A 21,042-nucleotide genomic window follows, 5' to 3' on the forward strand; every position below is an offset into this window, starting at 1 on the left:
TGCAGGGAGAGGGATAGAAGAGGGGGGAAAAAAACCCAGCGGTTATTATTTGCAAGTGTTTTCCTGTCACTTTAGCACTCTTAGTGTCTTAACCAAAGTAGCGTAGTGCTCCTGAAAAATAATGGAGCTCTTTCAGATATGTACCATATCATACATTCCAATAAAAAGAAGTAACGTAACCTTTTCTTTTATTTGTCAAATACCACTTTATTCTGGCTGTGTTTCAGAAAGAGATACCCTTCTTGCGGCAATGAGTGTCATGGGACTGATAACATATTCAAGAGGCGAGGATAATACTTACTGGCTAATTCAAAGTACTGTAGACTTTTTGAAAGTTTTGTCTCTTAAATCCTCTGCATTTCATCAAATAATGACAGGAACCATAATATTTTTGCCACAGGGTACTTTAACAGAGGAAGGACTGATCGTCTACATCCCTGCTGTTTTCTCAAGATAATATGTAACAAAGCTAAAATGGCTCACTGTGCTGTGGTTCATCCCTTTAAATGAAGATTACCAGCATAAAACAAACTGTAGCAAATTGCATTGCAGTCAAGTGTGGGTGGTAATTTTATGCCTGTGGTTGCACACAGATCCCTTAAAAAGGGAGCATTTTCTAGAAAAGCATTTAAACAACTTAATGAAATAACTGGATAGGCCTGGAAAATTAGTAAAGCACCTTGCCATGTGCCTCTTGTTATTCCTGTATTACAGTATGAAATAGGAGAAAGGATGGGACAAAATTCAAAACGGTTGGTCTCTACTTGATAAGAATTAAGAGCGAAATATTTTTGTCCAGGTATGCTTCCAACCAGAGGAGCCCTCTGGATAGTTAAGAGTTTATGAAATTTAGTTTTGCACTGAATTAAAACCACCACCATTTCCATTACTCTGACAAATCTGTGTCTTTACCTTTTTTTTTTTCTTTTTTGTTTTTCTTTTTATCCTGGGGTGGTCCAGCACACTGTGTGAAGCTTGTTGAGCGTTATCCCAATTGTAACATAAATCAGTGATATTGAACCAATGACATCTAACACTGCTAAATGCACAGGAAGGGAATTTCAGCTGCTCACTACACACATGCAGAGGTATTGGTTTAGAGTACTTAAAGATATTGTAGTGTGTCGATTTTTTTTTTTTTAAGCTTCCTAAGTAGAATGAGTTTAACAATATATTTTTGTAACAGTACACAATATTCATTTGATGTGTGTGCATTTTTAGACGCCCGAGATGAGCTCTGTTGCCACGTCACCTATAAAGCCTGCTCAAGAGGAGCAGTCACTGACTCCTCCGGGAAAGGTGATTGCCATCAGCACCAGGAGTCCAGGTTGTGCACGAAATCAATCTGCCCTTCGCAACAACAAGACTTTTTCTCCTGGAGCTGCTTCCAGCTCCTCAGGTGAGTATTCATAAAAATCCATTTCAAGAGATCAGATGATTAGTACCTCATACCGTGATGAGTACATCCCAGTAGTGTAATGCTGGGAGAATGAGTGTTCATACTCTTACGAACTTAACTATTTCAGAACATTGGTATGTGTTACTTTGCTTTAGAGTTGTCTTAAATTCAGTACTACTTTGAATATTGAAAAACAGTGTGTGTCAATAATACAGTTTACAATCCAGAACAACTCTCATGAGTCACTCTTACAGACAATGCTGGCATTTGTTAGGAACTGACTGATACAGGGCATGGGATCTCAAGAGAGTGAAGGCTTACAGAGCAGGAGGGTAAATATATGGTGCAAAGTTTATTGATAAAATAATTACTGAAAATTTTCTGTGCCATTCTGCCATTATAGAATAAGGAATGATTATGACCTACCTTTTTTTTTTAATAGAAGGTGCAGCTGCCATAACTTGTGAGCCCTAGCCATGCAGACCAAGAATTTTCAGTTCTGTTCTTCAGTACAGTTGCATTTGCTAGCAAATGTTTTATGACTTTAGAAAAACTGTGAAGGTGAAAGGGTTACTGGGAACAATTGAGATTCTTATGCTGTCCTTTTCACACCTGTGCTGTAAGAAGCAGTGGACCATGAACAATTTAGCTGATGCTGTAAAACATGCTTGGTGTGGTTTTCATTTTAAAATGGCATTATAGCAATTTCATCCTTGTGTAAAGCTTCATTGCACTTGCAGACAAGGACGTACTTACTTAAATGTCTAGTAAAAAGCCAGTAACTTAATAGATCAAACAGATAAATGGTTACACTTCTAGTGAGATACCAGGCTTGAAGGACATATCTTTCTAAATCAGACTTGCAAGTAGAATCAAACTTCCTTAGTCTGCAGCATTCATTTTTATGAGATTGTACTTTATGCTTCCTTAATGCCTTGAAAATTCTTTCTGAAGCCTTTTAAGTAAGGGTAAAGATCATCTGCTGAGGATATCAGACAGAAACAGCAAGAAGATAACAGTACTTTGTATCTGATCCCCTAGAAACAGACACCTGTTCTGTTCACAGAGAGCTTCAATGATTCAAAACAAATGTAATAGTCCATGTTAGCCTTTGATTCGCATCACTGAATTACAAGTAGGGTTGTGTTCATCATAATGAAACACATAGTCTTTAGTGCAAAGTCAGGAAGTAAAAAATACAGACTATGAATTCCTGCTTTTGTACAGTACCAAAGATAGCCAAGGTGGCTTCAGCTGCACTGTTTGGCTTGAACAGGGGAGCAGTAAAAGTGTGTCAGTACAACATTCTACCTAGTTAATTAGTTTAGCTTCTCAGCAGTTCTGCCTGGGGTAATGCACTCAGTTTAGGCCTCAGGTAGTGGCATTCCAGCATACCAAATGGATATCCAAGCAAGTCTGATATCTTCACCCTCAGTTGTGTTGTTTTGGTAGACAAACTGATCTTTTACCAGCCCCGATAATGGTGTTCTGGATCTAAAATAGGATTGTTTGTGGTCTGGGTTGCAACCTTTAGTATACAGTAATTATCTGTAATTGTATCTGTAATTTTATCTGGCTTCTTTGTATCCTCACATACGGTGCTATTAAATGACTGCAGTAATTTGGCTTTCAGAAAGCAAACTGCTAAGTTAAGTTTCATGATGAGCCTTCTAGGTGCATTCTCTCATAGACGATGGTCCTGAGTCCGTCTAGGTGCTAACTGGTTTTTGGTTTTTGTCTTTTGGGTTGTTTGTTTTAATTAAAGATAAATTGATTTTGCCTTCTCAGTAGAAAATAAAGATTAGAAGAGAGCCTGTGTCCACTCCAGAAGAACTGGAAGCATTAACAAACTGACAGCTCCACAAAAGCCACATAGCTAGCTGGAGAGACAGAAAAGGGGATAAAAAGAATCATGCAAAGAGATTTAGCAAATGTGAAGCAACAGCTGTGGTGCAACATTACCTATAGTGCTTAAAATATCATTATGTAATTATAGTTGCATCCCTTCATTGCTTTTTTTTAAAGATAATATTGTGTGTATTATCTTTAACAATTCTCTCTAACTCCTGGTCAGGCAGGAGACACAAATTTATAAGTTGTTCTGCATTTAATTGATTTTTAGATACATTGGCATACTGTAATTTTAACTAACCTTTGGAAAACAAGCAGCATCTAGGGCAGCAGGGTGGAGGTCACAATTTCGTCTTTTAAATAGGAGGATAATAAAACCTGTAGGTTTATTTGTTAGGTAAATAAAGTTTGATGTTCTTCAAAATGGTTCTTGAATACTGTTGCATATACCCATCTCTGCGCTAGGGTGGCCCAAGCTTGTGCTGTATTGTCTTCCTGCCCAGGGAAGCAGCAGGCATGACTGAGGATCATTGCCCACTTTGCTTCTTCCTCCTCTGGGTGAGTCAGGTGCATGCTGCCTCCCAGCTGAGATCTCCAGCCCAGCAGTAGAGGCTGGAGTACCATGACAAGTATGGGTGCAATATGAGTGTGAAAATAGCCGTTAATGTCTATTGTAATGAAACCTAGTCTAATGTATGCAGTGAGCACTTCTGTGGAAGAGAGGCAGGTATACTTCTCGGCTCTCTCAGGATGACACACTAACAATACTGGTTTTCATCCTAGCTGGATGCCTGCAGAGTGGGCACAGCACTGTGATTTTTTTAAACTTTAAAGTAAATGGAGAAGCTCTGCTTGGACCAGATGCCATTATTTCAATGTGCCAAATGTATTTCTAAGACATCTAAGATATCTTTTGGAAGGTATTTTGATAAATTGATCACTGCTCTTTCATTTCTTTGTCACCAGGTTCACATTATTGGGGTTGCACTTCGAATTACCATGGTGGGGGAGGAGGAGGGAAGTGTAAATAAAACATAAACATTTTAGAATGAGTCTGTGTTTCTATTATCTTCCCCTACAAAAAGAATGGTGGATATATAGTTTGTTTAGTGGGAAGGGCCCTCAACTATTTCTACAAGCTGAATAGATAAACTGGTTAACACAGTCTGTGTGGGGCTTAAAACTGGGTGCTTAAATTCTAGTTTCTTTAGTAGTGCAAAATTGCATTTAACCCCCTTCTTCTAAGGATTTCAAAGCAGGTGAATGTTTGCAGTGTCCTTGTGAAGCAGGTAAATACTGTCACTTTGCAGGTGGGAAAACTGAAGTATCGAGAGTTTAATGATTTGAGATTGCAAACAGATGGTGGCAGAGCCAGAATCCATAAGTCCCAGCTCTCTGTATGATCCTTCAATTACTAAATATTTACTTTCTTTTTGTTTTCACTTCACTGCATTTAAATCGCTGTTAAAATCTTCTAGGTTTGAGAAACCTCCCTAGACCTCTCTTGGTGGCTGGTCCTTCAAGTTCTGGAAGCACTGATGCAGATGGTGGACTCTTTGCCGTTCCAACAACTTTACCACCCAATAGCCGCCATGGGAAACTGTTCTTGCCTAGCAAAGAAGCAGAATTGACCTTCCGGCAGCACTTAGATACAATCAGTGTAAGTGAGATGACTGAATGAAAAAGTAGCATATTGTGCCTGAGCCAGCTTCCAGTAGGTATTACAGGGTTGTTTTTGGTTCATCAGAAAGTATGGGCTTCCCTATGAAGCAGTGCTTTTAGTGATGCTCAAGCATAACATTATATTCTCTGAGACAAGTCAGATTTTGACTATATAACCATGCTTTAAGTGACATCACCTCTTCACACCTGAATCTGAATGCTATCACACAGCCTGATGAAACTGGTTCACTCTCTAATTAAGTTGCTCCAGCAAATATATTTGCCAGGTTTAGCAAAACTGGTATCCTTCTTTTCGTGCAGCTAACTTTAATACAACCTTATTGCTGTATTTAATTCAAATAATAATTTTATTTTTGTATATACAGTCTCAGTAACAACTTCATAGCAAGCTGCAGTAGTTAAGTAGGGAAATGGCTTTTTGGGAGAAAGCTTCATAAAACAAGAAGAAAAAAGAATACATTCCTGGTGGAAAATTTTCCTACTCTAGCAGAAAGAGTATTCTACTGTCTGAAACAAAACACTTTTTTTTAATAAATAGTTACAACTGCATTGAAAAGCACAGTTTGGGGGGTATAATTTATTCTGTGTCTGCATGCTTGAAATACTTTCTGATGCATTTTCTGTTCTTGTCCAGATGCAGTCGGACTTCTTCTTGCCAAAGCCAAGGAAGTTACGGAACAGGCACTTGCGGAAGCCATTAGTAGTACAGGTCAGAACGATTTGCGAACTGTGAAATGCCTGGTTTGCTTCCTGAAGAGATATCAGTAAGGCTCACAGACCAGATCCCATCCTTAAGATCACTGCTGTAATTCTGTGGGAGATTTAGAAATTACTGCAAGTATAATCAGAAGGGAATATAGTTCTGATTAGCATTTCTCTGAGAATTGTCCATGTGGAAATTTTCTCTTATAGTAGTTTACAGAGAAAACACATGATTCCTATCTGTAGCTTCTTGCTCAAGATTACACAGACCTTACTGCTGTGCCTGTTGCATGATAGTCATGCCATGTAAATGCTCTGCTTATTCTGGAAGGTATCATGAAATTCTGTGCCTTAGAAGATGAGCTTTACCCTCTGTTCTGTGTTTAAATATGTCCTGGTTTATTGTTGTTTCTCTCACATAGAGAACACTGCTCCCCAGACCATCTGGAAATCCATCCCAGCATGTCTGTTCCTTTTCTATCTTATCCAACTCATCCATTACAGGTGAGTCTGCATATCTTCTATCACTTTTATGCTGCCATGAGATGGACTGGAAAGTGTCCCTTAAAACTGCATAAAGGAATAATTTCTAAAAAGGGGGAAAATACCCTTTCAAAACCACAGTTGTTTACCAGTTGCTTGAGTCACTTCCTACAGGATGGTGGGATTGTTCTCCTGGCATTGTTAAGCAAGTCATGATTATGATAGAGATTTTTTTCTTCCATTTCCCAGTATTGAAAGTAGGGAAGAGTAAGGAGTTCCCTACAAAGACACAAAATTTTTGAATAAATTACTTAGATAAGAATTTTTTTTTCTGTAGGGTGTAATCATTTGTCTAGATTTTATAATGGACTTTTTCTAGTACCTGGGCTACTGTTTAAATTTTGTACAGTATAATCAATATACTGCTCATTTGTTCTTTTCTGCTGATACACTCTTGAGTACAGTGGTAGTACAGGTGATGCCCCATCTTGGCTTAAATCTCAAAACTAACATGGGACAGCTTCAATAACACAACACCACTTGCTGTTGCATTTTTGTGATAAGGCACTGGTTAGCTTGCATTACTATTTCAAGTCTGTTCCATCATCTCCACTGCTTGCATTCCTGGAGCTCGCTACTGCTTGGAATTTGTTTGCTTCCATTGAAATGTGTTGTGCTCTGCTTCAGAGACGTTAGATTTCATTTGCTTGAGAGGTATTTAATCCTTCACCCTAGGGAGAGGTTCATTTCGGCCAATCCAGTCCTCACTGACTAAAGCTGCTGTTTCTCGTCCGATTGTGCCCAAAGTTCTTCCAGCACAGGCTACCAACCATCTGTCTAGTAAGTCATTTCTTAAACAGAATGAGAGTCATGGTCTGTTGTGATCTGTATGATGTTATATTGTTGGTTTCTATTTCCTAGGTAAAATCATTAGTGCCTTTGGAAGTTAAAGAAAACAGCTGTGTTAATATCATCTTACTTTCTGTGGCTTTGTGTGACTGCAGAAAGGGAGCAGTCAGTGGTGGGACAGTCTGAACTAGTTTCCTTTGCTGTGTGTGACCTCAGGCAAAGCAAGGGGTTAGAGTTTGTAACCAAAGTTGAGCACTTTTGTGATGTTTTGTTGTAAGACCACTTTGAAAAGGGGTTGTGACATATTTGAAAGAAACTTATAAAAAGCTTATCTACTAACATGGGATTGTGAATTAAAAAAAATAAAACATGCTGGTGTACTCCAAGCAAATACTGTCTTGCAACAAAAGAATGGGTCCCATAATTAGAATGATTAGTGAGGTGAAAACAATGCCTGCCTCTGTGTTTTACTTAGAGGATTCTCTGTGATGGGAAGACATTCAGATGTTTTAAGTGGATTTTAAAAGATCTGGGTGAGGCTGACCCTGCAACAACATAAGTTTTTTATATTGAGTCTAAATGGCTACTAGAGGCAAGATAACAAAATAAGGCTGTGTTGGTTTTATAGCTTCTCTAGTAAACCATAGGGAATTTCTAGAAATTGCATAACCAAATACTTAACAATTCGCAGGACAAAAAATTTAAAAAAATAAGATGGAAAGGGCAGGGGGAGAACTGAGATATTTCTCTAAACTGTTTAGATATACCTGATGACATGTTGGAACAGGGCAGAAAAATTAAACATTTCAGCTGAAAGAAATGTTACTCTTTTTGAAGAGGAACAACTGATACAGCTGATCAGATAATTACCATTTTTGCTTTTTGCATGTGTTAAGTTTTGACTCTGGGCAATTTTTAAAAAATTATCTTTTAGTTGAGTCATAACAAAGTAATTGCCGAAGAAAAGGCTTGTGATGTGTGTTTTGGTTTTTTGTTTCACAAAAGGTGCTATCGACCTGGCAGCTAAAAGTGCTGGTATTATCCCTGGTAGCCCTGTGCCTGTCCTGGATGCAGATGGTTTGTCAAGTGTATCTCCATTGTCACCAGATGGAGCGACCACGGTGGTAACAGGGCAGGAGTCAACAGTAGCGCGTCAGAATGGAGGCTCCATCGCCACTGTAGAGGTCAGAGTCTCTTGAGCATGCTTTTTAAAGTACTTAAGTGTCTTGCTCTTTCATTGTGTAAAAAAAGCTGTATTACCAATGACTTGTCAATGAGCTTTCTCCTGGAGCTTGCTGCTAGACACTTTTATCATGGCAAACCCAATCTATGTTGTATAGTGTGTATTTCGGGTTTGAGGGATCAAATCATCATCATATTGAACAGATTTCCATACTGTAGAATAGCTTTCAGCTGTGAGACTGTTGAAGTTGGCCATCCAGAAACCTGGTCTTGAAAAGAAACAGTAGCATTTCAATAGACAGTAATTCAGGAGGGAATTTGGGGCAAAACATGGACTTTTAGGGATGTATTTGGAATAGAAACTGTGATTTCTCCTTGCCATTTCTTTCATTGAGACCCAGATACACGTTAGTCCATGTCATTTTCCAAGGGAGTTGATGGACAATTTTGAAAGGCTCGATATATAAAAGAGCATGCATAAGCAGTGATAGGCACTTGTGTCTTACCTCCCCAGCTATATTTGCAGCATCTCATGTAAATGTTTGTCACTCACGTGATTTCTGTTGTGCTTCTAGGGCTCAGGCCCTGGGTGTCGGGTTCCATTCATCAGCCTACCAACACGGCATGAGCAGGAGGCAGTCCCTGATGGTTTCCAGGTAGAGTATGTGTTGAAAGAACAGTTGTATGAAGTGGGTAATGTTCTGAAAACACCACTGGTATTACTAGTTAAAACCCCTTGTTCCCAGGTAATTGTACACCATTTGGTACTGTTTTGTGGGAATTGAAATCTCTAGCATCTGAAGAAATTGAAAGAAAGAAATTTAGGAAAGCTGCTTAAATTTACGTGGGTGCCATTCTCTAAAAAAGCAAAGCTGACAATCTCTGACTTCTGAAGGACAAATAGGTTTTACATATTTCTTGGTCCAGTGGAGGAGTTTATAATTGCTCTGCTGTATCGTACCTTCGTATTTTATACATCACAAAGAAAGATTTCAGCAATTGGCAGTCCTGCTCCTTGTATGTTGCTGAAGGAGGAATATTAAGACTAGAAGTGTGATTGTAATGGTAGCATCCTCTTCAGAGAATCACTTTTCTTTATGCTGGATCCAGTAAGTCATAGATGCTTAAAAAGTAACTGTGGCAGCACTAAGTTGTAAGAGTGTTGTCATCCTATCCCCAGCTTCCTTCTCCAGTGGGATCCAGGACCTTGTGTTAGATACTTAAGTCTCAGAATACAGGCTTTTCTTTTTTTTCAGTGGAAGCACTTTCTACCCTTCCTGTGACAGGTACATGTGAAAAAGGTCAAATTAATTTGATTGGAGAGCATAAGGGAGAGGAAGATTTTTTTTTTTTTAATAGCACAGATATTAGGACATGAACCTACTGGGCATTTGTTTGAGGTAATGGGGCCTTAGGTTCTGTTTCTTGCTCTCGGGACAGCTTTGTATATACTACATCAGAAAAAAAAATCACAAACGGTTCTGTGATGTGGTACTAATAATGAGACTCCTTAAAAAAGATCAGCTGAGTTTTGGGAGGTCTGGCTGTAAAGAAGAATGAGTTAGCAGTTTAAAATATTTATATACTCTTCAAGCAGTTACAAGTTTTTTGTCTATACAAAGTCAAATTAATACTTAATTCTTAAGAACTATCTTGTAGGTTCATCAAAATCATGTTAATTTTATTATTATGCTTGTTTCTGTTATGTAGGCTGTATTAAATATTCTTTGGAATGTTACCCATATTTTTTCAAGATCATTTGGCAGGATTCTATGATATGGGCTGAAGCATATTTGTTTGTGCTTGCAGGCATTTTTCATGAAAATAATACAAATTTATTATATAAATAATATATTCCTAAAATTTTAAGAGTATTATGTGCTGGATTATTAGTCCTCTTTTTTTTTCCTTTTTTTTTCTCCCCCTTGTTGATGCCCCCCACCCCCAGTAAAGTCTGATTTTAATCTGATGCTTAGAAGCTAAGCTGTTGCTTTTCAGACAGATTTCCAAGTCCTTCATAAATTTATGAATAATTAACTCTGTTTCTTGTAACAGGGCACATCAGTCCTTTCTCTGTCAGAACTGTCCAAGACTCCCCTCCCAAATGGTCTTTCCACTCCTCCACTTGCCTCATCAGAGGCTTCCAATACCCGGCTCTCTCCTCCCAATGTTTCTGCTCTCTTGGATATTTCTCTGCCTGGACCACCTGAAGATGTGCTTTCTCAAGGAGAACCTGCCACTCAAATCAGTGATTCTATCATTGAAATAGCTATCAGCTCTGGTCAATACAGTAAGTCTGAGCTTAGCTAAAGTCTTCCTATTAACTTAAAAAAAAATCCCTGTCATCTTAACATGTCAGCAGAAACTTTTTCAGGAAGCACTTTGTGGTTTGTGGTGCGGGTTTTTTTTTTTTTAATATCTGTTGGAAATAAAATTATGTGCATAGTCTTTATTTTCTAGCATATATAGGTGGGGTTTTTTGTTGTTGAGGTGGGTTTTTTTTTCCCTTTCTAAACATAAATTGGTACAGTGTCCTATAACTTTACCACATTGACTGAATCGGTGATTCCTGACATTGGCTTACAGGTGAAGGTGTTTCTCTCTCTCCTGCAAAGCTGAATGGCAGTGACAGCTCCAAAAGTCTTCCATCCCCATCCAGTAGTCCTCAACAGAACTGGATTGCCTCTCCCAGCCATGATCCCCAGTGGTACCCCAATGACTCCACAGATTCGTCTCTCAGCAGCTTGTTTTGTAAGTGTCAGTATGCAGACAACTCCAACAAAAAAGCTCTTTCCTTTAGAAAAAAAAAGTGCTGTTTATTAGAAGTGAATCCTTTGGAAAATCGTTAAACCCAGTAGGATGCTTGTAGAATTTTTCCCTTACTTCTTGCTTTCATTTCAACAGTGTTGCACTGAGTATATTTTCTTTCTTTTTACAAGTCTGTTCTGAAAAGATCCTGTTGCTAGATTGGGGCCCATACCTTGGGACAAATAATCCCTTGGCAGTTCTTTGTAGTCTGTTTGGAGCCTGACTCATCAGCTAGGTTGAGACATTTTGACTGTTCTGCCAAAATGAAAAGATGCCCTTGGCTCTGCTGTTGGAAAAATAGGCTTTGTTCTGTGCTTGGTGAGCATAATCCCAAAGATGTGAGATCACTGGGTTTGTTTGGGGCTTGGTTGGTGGCTTTTTTAGTTAATATTTAATGGGGCCAGTGTAATGAGTCTCTGTACTGTTAGCAGTGTGCTGATGGTGTTCATGCTGGTAACATGTAATTTTTAAGAGACAGAAGAAATAGATAACTGTCCTCCATTTTCGATTTCCTTGCCCTTCTCTTTATCCTCCCAACTGCAAACATTCAGTGCAGCAACTTACTGATGTGCCTGTTCTTTATAGCAAGTTTCATCTCCCCCGAGAAGGGACGAAAAATGTTGCCAACTCCTGTTGGGACTGCCAGTGGCACCTCCTTGCTGGGACCCAGCCTTCTGGATGGAAACTCACGGGACTCTTTTGTGTCACGGTCTCTGGCAGATGTAGCAGAGGTATGTCATCAAACAGCTGTCTGCTTCTTTTTTTAGTGCAGTATTATTGTATATTGTTCATCATACCTTCCTGAGATACTTAAGGCAAAGGTGCTTTGACATCTGCACTTTAGCTTAGTAAAACATGGTTATAGCCTTAACAGAAAGATGTAAAATGACTTGAGGGTATACTGCACCAGAGCTGATACAAGAAGCTGTTGTGAGCACCTTCAACCCAGGTTCTTTTTGCTGGGGGAGGTCATGTTTACCTTGTTGGACATATCTCTGTTTTGACAGAGAGAGTTGTAATCCTTCTGTTTTGCGTGTCCTGCTTTGTACCACAGGAATTGAAAATACTAAAGATGAGAGAAAGGTTAATATGATGCAGCTGCAGTACAGTTGGAGGACTGGTAGAAAAAATAAATAGGTCCAGAAGGAAGAAGCAGGAAATGGCTAATACTAAGTTACCTGAGAGAATGGCAGAATGTCCTGTGCTGCTGAGTTACTTTCTCTGTTGGTAGAATTATCCTTCTGTTTTGAAATCTCTTGAAGGAGTCAAAGACCAGCAGTTATTAAGGCTTTGATATGCCTGAGGACAGAGCTCCCTTTCAGAGGGACAGAGACTGGAGGAATGAGCTGCCAGGAACATTATGGAATTCAGCAAGGACAAATGCAAAGTTCTGCCCTCAGGAAGGAATAATCCTGACAGCAATATAGGCTGCAGAGTGACTGTTTAGGACACAGCTCTGCTGAGAAGTACCTGAGCATTTTCATAGACAGCAAGCTGAACATGAGCCAGGATGTTCTGTGGCAGCTAAGATGACCAACAGTGTCGTGGGCTGTTTCAACAGGACCATAGCCAGTAGATTGAACAAAGTGATGATTGTCCCACTCTACTCAACAGGTGTGAGACCATGTCTAGAATATTGTGACCAGTTTTGAGCATCCGATACAGGAAGGACATAGATAAACTGAAGCAAGTTCAGCAGAGGGCCACAAAGATGATTAGAGGGCTGAAGTACCTGTCTGTGAGGGAAGGCTGATGGTATTGGGCTTGTTCAACCTGGAGAAGGCTTCAGGGTGGGAGGGACCTAACTGCCTACCAGTACTTGCAGGGAGGTCATCAATAAGATGCAGCCAGGCCCTTCACAGAGAGATGCATGGTGGGAGGAACAGGCAAAAGCTAAATTGAGAAAGGTTCTGACTACATGAAAAGAAAAATTTCACCCTGAGGACAGTCAGACAGGGAAACAGATTGCCCAGAGATGTTGTGCAGTGTCTGTCTTCAGAGCTTTTTACAACTAACGTGGATAAAGCCCTGAGTAAGGTGGTCTGTCCTAGGTGACCCTGCTTTGAGCAGGAGGTTGAACTAGAGACCTCTTCAGGTCCCTTCCAGTCTTAATTATCCTACAGTTTACAGTCGTTGACTCAGTGTAACATCATGTACATTGTAACTTTGTGGGGGTTTGCCCTGATGGAAGGAAAATGTCATTTCTCCATTACCATTTGGATTTGGGTAAGGAGGTTCTGTACAGACCTTGTAACCAGAAGCTGCAGCAAGCTCATACTGTTTTAATGTGCCCTTGGCAGCTTCAGACTCCACACACAGCTCCACTTCCTGGCATAAATAGGAAGTTCTGCTTACTTGGTGGTGAGAATCTGTGAAGGTGTGTGTTAATTAAAGGAATATATGATAATTTATTTGTGTGGATTTGAAGTGACATTGCAGCCCTTGATCTTACAATCTGCCTTCAGAAGAAGGTGGGGTTAGCCAGCATTTTAGGCACACCAGAGCAGCTGTTGTGGCAGATGCGGGTTTGTATGGGAGTCTTCAGAGGAAGCAAGTGTTTAAAAATGGTTTTAATGATGGGAGAATTTTGAAAGGCCTTTTATTAAGTGTCCTACAGAATCAAGTGTTATTTACAAATGCAGTTATTACGTAAGCAGTAATATCTATAGAGGTTTTGTATAGTACATCTACTAGTGTACCTTAATGCTGAATTAATAGACAGGTAAGGCCCATTGAGACTATAGGTTTGGGTTTGGTTTCTATAGGTTTGGGTCTGGTTTTGGATTTTGGGCGTTTTTTTAAGATGCTTCCATTTAGCCATGGATAAGAGCTATTATTCTCTGAGATACTGAGATACACTTTATCTTTCATAGGAGACACTGGGAATGAATGTGAGGGAGCTAAACTCTTCTCAGGACAGGAGGCAGCGGGCAGAAATTGAAACACATGAGACTCCACCTGAACACAAGAAAACTTTTTTAACGTGAGGGTGGTCAAACACTGAAACAGGTTTCCCAGAGAGGTTGTGGAATCTCCATGCATGGAGATAGTTCAACACCTGGCTGGACAAGGTCCAGGGGAACATGTTCTAACTGATCCTACTTGAGCAGGATAGTTGGACAAAATGGTCTCAAGATGTCCCTTCCAACCTGAACAGTTCTGTCATTCTGTGAAATTTCCACTAACATGTGGCTCTTCTTTTCTCTCGTGTCTCTTCTAGGTCGTGGATTCCCAGCTGGCTTGCATGATGAATGAGAACAGCATAGATTACATATCTCGTTTTAATGACCTTGCCCAGGAACTGTCAATACCTGAGCCAACCCGCAGGGAAATTCTGTTTGATGGAGGTGGTGGTGGTCCCCCAATTGGGGATCTCTCACAGTGAGTGTATGAGACCAGCAGGCTGGTGTAGACTGTTCAGCTACAGTTGGAGCTTGCAGTGCTGGATCATGTCAAGGGCAGGTTGTAGAGAAGCAGCTGAGGCTCAGTTGTCCCTGTCTTGTGTGCCTCTTTCTAAAAGAGAAGCATCGTCTTCAAAGGTCTGAAGAAGTACTTGTGAGTCCTGGAATGCGCAATATACTGGGAACAACAAAACATGGAATCGTATTACAGGAAAAGGTGTGTCCCCTGCGTCAGTGATGGCAGGTTTATGGGGCAGTCCTGGACTTGTACTTTGGAATGGCCTAAGCAAGAATGTCAAGCAGGGAAGGGTATTGCCAGAAGCTCCCCTACATTAATTATTTTTTGTGTAGTAATGAAAATGCCATTATTTGGGATCCACATTGAAGTTGTGGAGGATGAAGGGTGGGGGTGGGTATGGGAGCCATTTGCATCTTGACATGTCCTAGTTGGCACTCTTTTTATCAGTCAGTCAAACTGAAGTTTCTTGCACTCTCTTCAAAGGCGCTGCGACTCTATGATGCTTCGTTTTTATAGACCATTCTGTTTCTTTAGCTGTGTTTTGTTGTTTGACCATTCCAGCAGGGCCACGTACCTGCGTTTCTGTTTTGTAGGGGAGCTCTGATTCACCCTACTCCCAGATTGCATGGATCCTTGGGGAGTTTCCTCTATTTTTAAACCTAATCACATGTCACAATCATCATCGTCCTGACTGCACTCATATTCTCCACCTTTGAGATTCTTCATCACATTGCACAATTCATCCCATGGGTGGGAGAGTGCTTTTTTGCTTTACCTGAAGAATGGTTGCTTTTTAAGTCAGGAAACACTGCAAAAGAGCTTACTGGAATCCCTATGAAAGCTTTGTCTTGGCTTTGCTGGAAACCTGTATATATTGCCATCTTTCTTCACAAAAACTGAGGATTTACTTGGGAGAGGAAATAGGAAGGAATATTGTAATGTATAGAAACCAATAATATGTTAACGCTAAAGTTGTTGAGATCTGTTTTGCGTCATGAAGAGGAGAGGTGTCAAGTCCTAGCTTAATCCCTTAGTCCTTCCTTATTTCCTCCTTGTTCTGTGAATTCCAGGTGCTCTGTAGTACCTCAGGGCATCATTTTTCATTATAATCACTCCCAGGCACTAGTGGATCTGGTACTCCCTCTACTAAATCCCTATGCATTTAATGTTAGTGTTTTAATATTTGAAAGACCCAGATCCTGGTACCAGTGGGTTCAAAGGAATATAAAGTTACTTTCTCTACAGCTGGTTGTCTGTCAATTCTACCTTTATAACTCAGGAGACTTTTCCTATTTCCTTTCCTACCAGTCATGAGAGAGAATACCTTTATTGTGCCCCTTTTTTAAGCACTTGTCTGCTTCTCCAGTAAGAGGATGTCCCTTGGCTATTTTAAGTAGCTCTGAACTTAGCCAAGGGGCTAGTCCTATATAAACCTCAACTTTATATTATTAATAAATAAACAAAACTTCTCCATCTCTTAGGCTATTATCAGGGGTTCATTTTCCCAACTTGCACTATACTTGGTGGATGTAGTTCTGCCTGCCTTTAGATACTTTTACAAGGCATTTGACTGGGGGTTTACTTCTTGTAACCTTGCTCATGATGCACTGATTGGATTTGCTGTTTTCCCAGTCACTTTACCCTGCTTTATGTAGATTTTTTTTAACTGCTATATAGTTTGCTTTATGCTTTCTATCATTAAGAGAAAATGTAACAAGTTTCCTGATGCACCTTTAGCGTGGCCCAGAGCAACCTTCCTGTTTTCACTCAAAAAGCAGTGAGAGCTGGATGACATTCCAAGACCCCACGTATCAGGTTGCTATGTTCTCCTCTTTGACATGGGAACCACACAGATGTGTAAAATCAGAATTAGTACAATTGGATGTTCACAACAGGGAGGCAAACCTGTATTACTAGCAAGAAAACAATCATGACTAGAAGAATGGAGAATTTCGTACCTATGGGCCTACTTCCTATTCTGACTGTATGTCATGTGGGATATTAAGTATTTCTGTCATTATTTCTCTTTCATTATTCTTATAGAGCCTTGTTTGAGAATTCTGATGCAATTATCATGAAATCATGTAAACCTAGAATATAAAAAGTTGAAGGCTGTCAGAAAAATAAATGCTGAGGAGTGTATTGTTCTGAGCATTCACCCTTGGTATTGGAGAGGATGCCCATTAATTTCAAGAGTCATTCCCTCTAAACCTTTTAAATTTCACTTAGAGTTGAGCTTTATTTTGGTTTGAGCTTTCCCAGATTGTTTCCTCTTGGTTTTGGCTTCTTACATTAGTAAAGCTGATTATCCTATATGCTGTACCTCCAAAAATCCTTTGGACTTGCAGGACAAAAGTCAAGGGCTCCTACTGTAGCTGTGGCTGTGGATTACAGGACATGCAGGAGGAGATGTGACACATTCTAATCAGGTACTGTATAAACAAAATCTGAACTCTAATTTTTAAACTTCTGAACATTGAAAGACCAGACTGATGGTCTCCAGTGTATGTAGGTAGCTTGACAAACATTTCATCATCTTTACCCGTGCTGGTAATAGAGTGGATGTGACACTGGTTTTGACTCTTAGGTTGCCTAGAAGTACCAGTGTTGCTGCACCTATATGGCAGAGTACTTCATCAAGATCTGTGAAGAGTTTCTGCTGTCTGATACAGGGAGCTGTCAAGCTGTGCTTTCTCAGCCCATTCAGTTGCCATAGGGGAGTAATAGAATTGCAGAATGAAGTCAGCATAGTGGCTATTTTTAATGATGCCATGAGATCAGAAAATGTTAGTATCTTGAAGTTTTGCAAGTAGGCTTGGACCACCAAGTAGTAACGAAGTGGAAATGACAGAGGTCAGTTCAGCGCTTAGATGTGTTTGGCATCAGCCTCTTAAAAGTTGTCATTATGAAACAGAATTTGATTTCAGAAATGTAATGCTTTGCAAACTGCAGTTTAATAATAAAGTCCTTTCAGAACAAGTAAGCCTTATCAGGGAATAACTTGAAAATAACTTAGATCATTGAGGTAATTTTGAATTGATACAGAATTTGTTATCCTTATGTGAAGGATCACTTAAACACACCTCTGATTCCACCGTTTCTAGATTATAGGTGGATGTACTTTACAATACTAATCATCATTAGTTTGTGCCTAAGACTGCTAAGTGAAAAATTGGGGGGGGGGTGGGGGGGTGTACACACACACACACACACACACTTTGTTTTTTTTAAACACAAAACTTTTTCGGTTTTAATTATTTCAGCTTCCCCAACAGAAGTAACAAAATCCATATGTGTAACAATGTCAGCCTACCCTAAGCAAACATTCAAGCAAGGTATACTGAAATACATGCAGGATTGTTTTTGAGGTAAATGTGACTTTGTTACTAGCTTAATACCTTCGTGGGGCGCTGTAAGGTGGTTCGAGAGGACAAACGGACACTAACAACCTCCAGTTCTAGTATTAATTGCTCTACACTTTCCCCGTGTTGGTTTAGTGACTATATATAATAAGGAAGTTCTGAGTAGTTCAGCAAGGTGAATGGCAGAAAATTCAGTGTTTGTTGTCATCATAGTCTGGGTGAAAAGCAGTACTTACATCCTAAGAATTAGATCTACCCATGTGTGTGCTTACTGGGTTTTCTGCTGGATGTTGCATCCTGATTACCCACACAATTCATTTTATACTTTATCACTAAATCTTCTAAGCATAGGAATACTAGTTGTTCTTAATATGCCATTATTAAGCCTTTTCTTGACACCCCTCTTTATATTTCTAAACTGAATTGAATGGCTTGGATCAAATCTAATCTATGGAGACATCTCATTTACTGACTCTGCAGATCCCAGAGTGGAAATTAAGTTGCATTTTGTTTTTTACACTCAGACTTCGGATGCATTTATAAGGAAAGTACTGCACTTTTTTAAACTTTTCAAACCTTTGAATCTCTTAATTTCACAGCAATTTGTAAATGTTAACTAAGTGAAACCTTGGCAAGCACTACGGCAATAAGTTATCATTAATTATTGAAACATGATAACTGCTTTAGAGCTTATGGTTCTGGCAGCAAAATTTTAATGCTGTTTCTTTTAATAATAGTTAAGCCATATCATCTAAGGTTTCTGGCTTGTTTGAGATGTGAATTTGTTTTATAGATTATAAATATGCCTATATAGTGTATGTATAAAGCAGAATGCCTGTCCTTACTGATTATTTTTTGTACCATATTGTAAATTATATTATTTATTCTTTACCAATTTTGGAAAAAGGTGTTTTGGTTATTTAATATAATATACAAAAGCTGTTAAACTTCCTCTGTTTAAATTTCCAATTCAACTTGTAAAGCTGTTTTTATTCTTGTGCATAAATACATACTAATACTTGGTCTAACTTATGTCCAGTGTGTTACTTGGCATTCACGCCCTGTAAGATTTTTCCATTTAACCTTTATTTACATAATAATGGTCCCTTGCAGAGCAGGAGAAGCTAAAAATTTGTCCAGAAGGCAAAGCCTTCCAAGGTGAAATTCTGCTCTCAGTGAAATCAGCAGCATAACTTCCATTGACATCTCCCATCCCAGAATTCTCATGATTTTCACCATGGTGAGAGAAGGTTTTGGCTGGGGTTTTTTTTGCTTTACAGTTTCCATTCCCTGTAGTGTCTGCTAATTGTGAGTGTTAGAAATGGGTCAAACCAGAGGGCTGTCCATCCTGAATATCCTGTCTTTGTCCACAGTCACCAGGAACAAGGGGAAGGAAAAAAAAAAACCCCACACAAAAAACCCCACCAAGCAAAAGGATACAATAAAAAGGGTATTGTATGTCTTGGTGTTTATTTTTTTCCCCTAGCTTATTTTTCCTTCACAGCTTCAGATAAGCAGGGACTTAGATGTAGAGGTTGTATTCAGGACATCATGTTTTATATAGCCACTACCAGAAAAACTTTTTCACCCTGAGGACAGTCAGACAAGGGAACAGGTTGCCGGGAGGTTGTGCAGTGTCTTGTCTTCAGAGTTTTCCAAGACTAAACTGAATAAAGCCCAAAGGAAGCTGGTCTGATGTATCTTGCCCTGCTTTGAGCAGGAGGTTAGACTTGACCTGAGGTTCCTTTCAAGCTGAATTATCCTGTGATCTGTTATTAACTAACTCCTTTTTGTACATGTTTAGGATTTTGGCCTCTGCAATATACAATGGCAGCTTTAGTTTAATTATGCATTGAGAAAGGGCAAGTGTGTTCTTAAACTAGATGATAAGAAACAATGTTTATTAAAAAGGTTTTTGCTGAGCTTTTTAAATATTATTTGATGCTTGCTTTCCATCTGAAGAGTGAGGGCTCATCTCTACCACTTGTGTACTGAGAAAACTAGACTATATGACCAAGTTTGAGCTCTTTCTGTGCAGCTTCTCACCTCCACCATGCTGTGACAAAGGCTCACAGCTGAGACCTTCTTTTCCGCCTTATGTCAAAGCTGGTACTGAATCCTACCACTTCCTTTTCTCACAGATTATCTAATTTTGCCCTTAATGACCAAAACTTAACACTGTAAAAACAGAAGGAATGAGTTGGAAGTAAAGAATGATTAGCAAAACAAGAAATAAAGCAAGATGTTGCAGTTAGAATACATGTTTTTGGTGTGTTGTTTTTTTGTTTAATCCTTCAAGACAAAAGCAGCAATATGGCTGTCTCTAAATTTATTTCTTGGCATATGGAAAGCTGTGGAGCCATTAAATAAAATCTGCAGCTGAAAATGTTAACTTGTAATGTACTGTCAATCAAAATACTAGGTTAAAAAGGCCATGCAAGTGTTGGCTCCTTGAGTGTAACTGTACCAGCTCCAGCTTCTCCAGGAAATTTGATGGCTTTCACATGGCAGTTGCCTAATGCTGCTTCAGCTGCAGCTTGCAGAGCTGTGAGCAGTTTATGGATACCATTTCTTGAGACAGAGAAAGAGGTGATTTATAGCAGACAGATTGTTTATGATCAGAGTACATGCTGGGGTCAACAACTGTGTATGCTTATTGCCTCCCCACCAGCTGTGCTTCGTGAGACTGAGGTGCAACCCTCTCCTCTCTTGACAAAACTGGGTGAGGCTGGTCCCAGCAGACACAATGCTGAAGTCATCAGGTTATAAAGTCGTCTCTGAGGCTATTCCTTATGATGGTTTTCCTCCCAATTTTTGCTTTTGGGTGAAATGCCCATATAAAGCCCTCGGGGCTAGCTGCACAGCTGAAACATGGACCGGAGCCAGCCCCTCTCGGGGCTGTCGCAGCCGCTTGCCACTGGGCGTCACCCCTCAGTGGGCAAAAACCGGCCTTTCTCGCCCGAGAGGCAGGGCTGGCTGGGGTCGTCCGTGCGGAAGGGACTACACGCTCCACGAGAGCGGGCGGCTGCAGCCGGGTCTGCGGCGGAGTGGTTGCTGGGCCGCGCCCCCACAGGGAGAAGGCGACTAGACCCGCTGCGGACACTGCGCCCTCTGCCGGCCACTTACCATCGGGGTGCCGCTGCCCTACCTGGTCCTTTAAATGCCTCCTGCCGCTCACCCAGCTCCTCCTCTCAGCCAATGGCTGTGTCGTTCCCTCTGACAGACGTGCGGTCTTACCAATGGGAGGCGGTCAGGATGAATGACGACACGGGCCCTTTTCAAGCTTCCCGCCCTCTGCGCAGC

General features: G+C 40.1%; 1 protein-coding gene across 4 annotated transcripts in view; it reads left to right on the forward strand.

Moving 5' to 3' along the window:
* Nucleotides 1–17,558, forward strand: part of CRAMP1 (cramped chromatin regulator 1) — a 49,765-nt gene extending 32,207 nt beyond the window's left edge. The window contains exons 11-22 of one of the 4 annotated variants that reach the window (XM_075718611.1): nucleotides 1,222–1,399; nucleotides 4,729–4,910; nucleotides 5,568–5,642; nucleotides 6,058–6,139; nucleotides 6,854–6,958; nucleotides 7,973–8,151; nucleotides 8,725–8,805; nucleotides 10,205–10,439; nucleotides 10,736–10,900; nucleotides 11,543–11,688; nucleotides 14,178–14,575; nucleotides 16,726–17,558. In XM_075718611.1, coding sequence (XP_075574726.1) covers nucleotides 1,222–1,399; nucleotides 4,729–4,910; nucleotides 5,568–5,642; nucleotides 6,058–6,139; nucleotides 6,854–6,958; nucleotides 7,973–8,151; nucleotides 8,725–8,805; nucleotides 10,205–10,439; nucleotides 10,736–10,900; nucleotides 11,543–11,688; nucleotides 14,178–14,342 — 1,593 coding nt within the window. In that variant the 3' untranslated portion in view covers nucleotides 14,343–14,575; nucleotides 16,726–17,558. Of the gene's footprint in view, nucleotides 1–1,221; nucleotides 1,400–4,728; nucleotides 4,911–5,567; nucleotides 5,643–6,057; nucleotides 6,140–6,853; nucleotides 6,959–7,972; nucleotides 8,152–8,724; nucleotides 8,806–10,204; nucleotides 10,440–10,735; nucleotides 10,901–11,542; nucleotides 11,689–14,177; nucleotides 14,782–16,725 lie in introns of those variants that run through there. The other 3 variants (XM_075718612.1, XM_009483482.2, XM_075718613.1) reach the window with 3 other exon arrangements.
* The last annotated feature ends 3,484 nt before the right edge of the window (nucleotides 17,559–21,042 follow it).

Source organism: Pelecanus crispus, chromosome 11 (genome assembly GCF_030463565.1).
Source record: "Pelecanus crispus isolate bPelCri1 chromosome 11, bPelCri1.pri, whole genome shotgun sequence".
NCBI classification, from domain to species: Eukaryota; Metazoa; Chordata; class Aves; order Pelecaniformes; family Pelecanidae; genus Pelecanus; species Pelecanus crispus.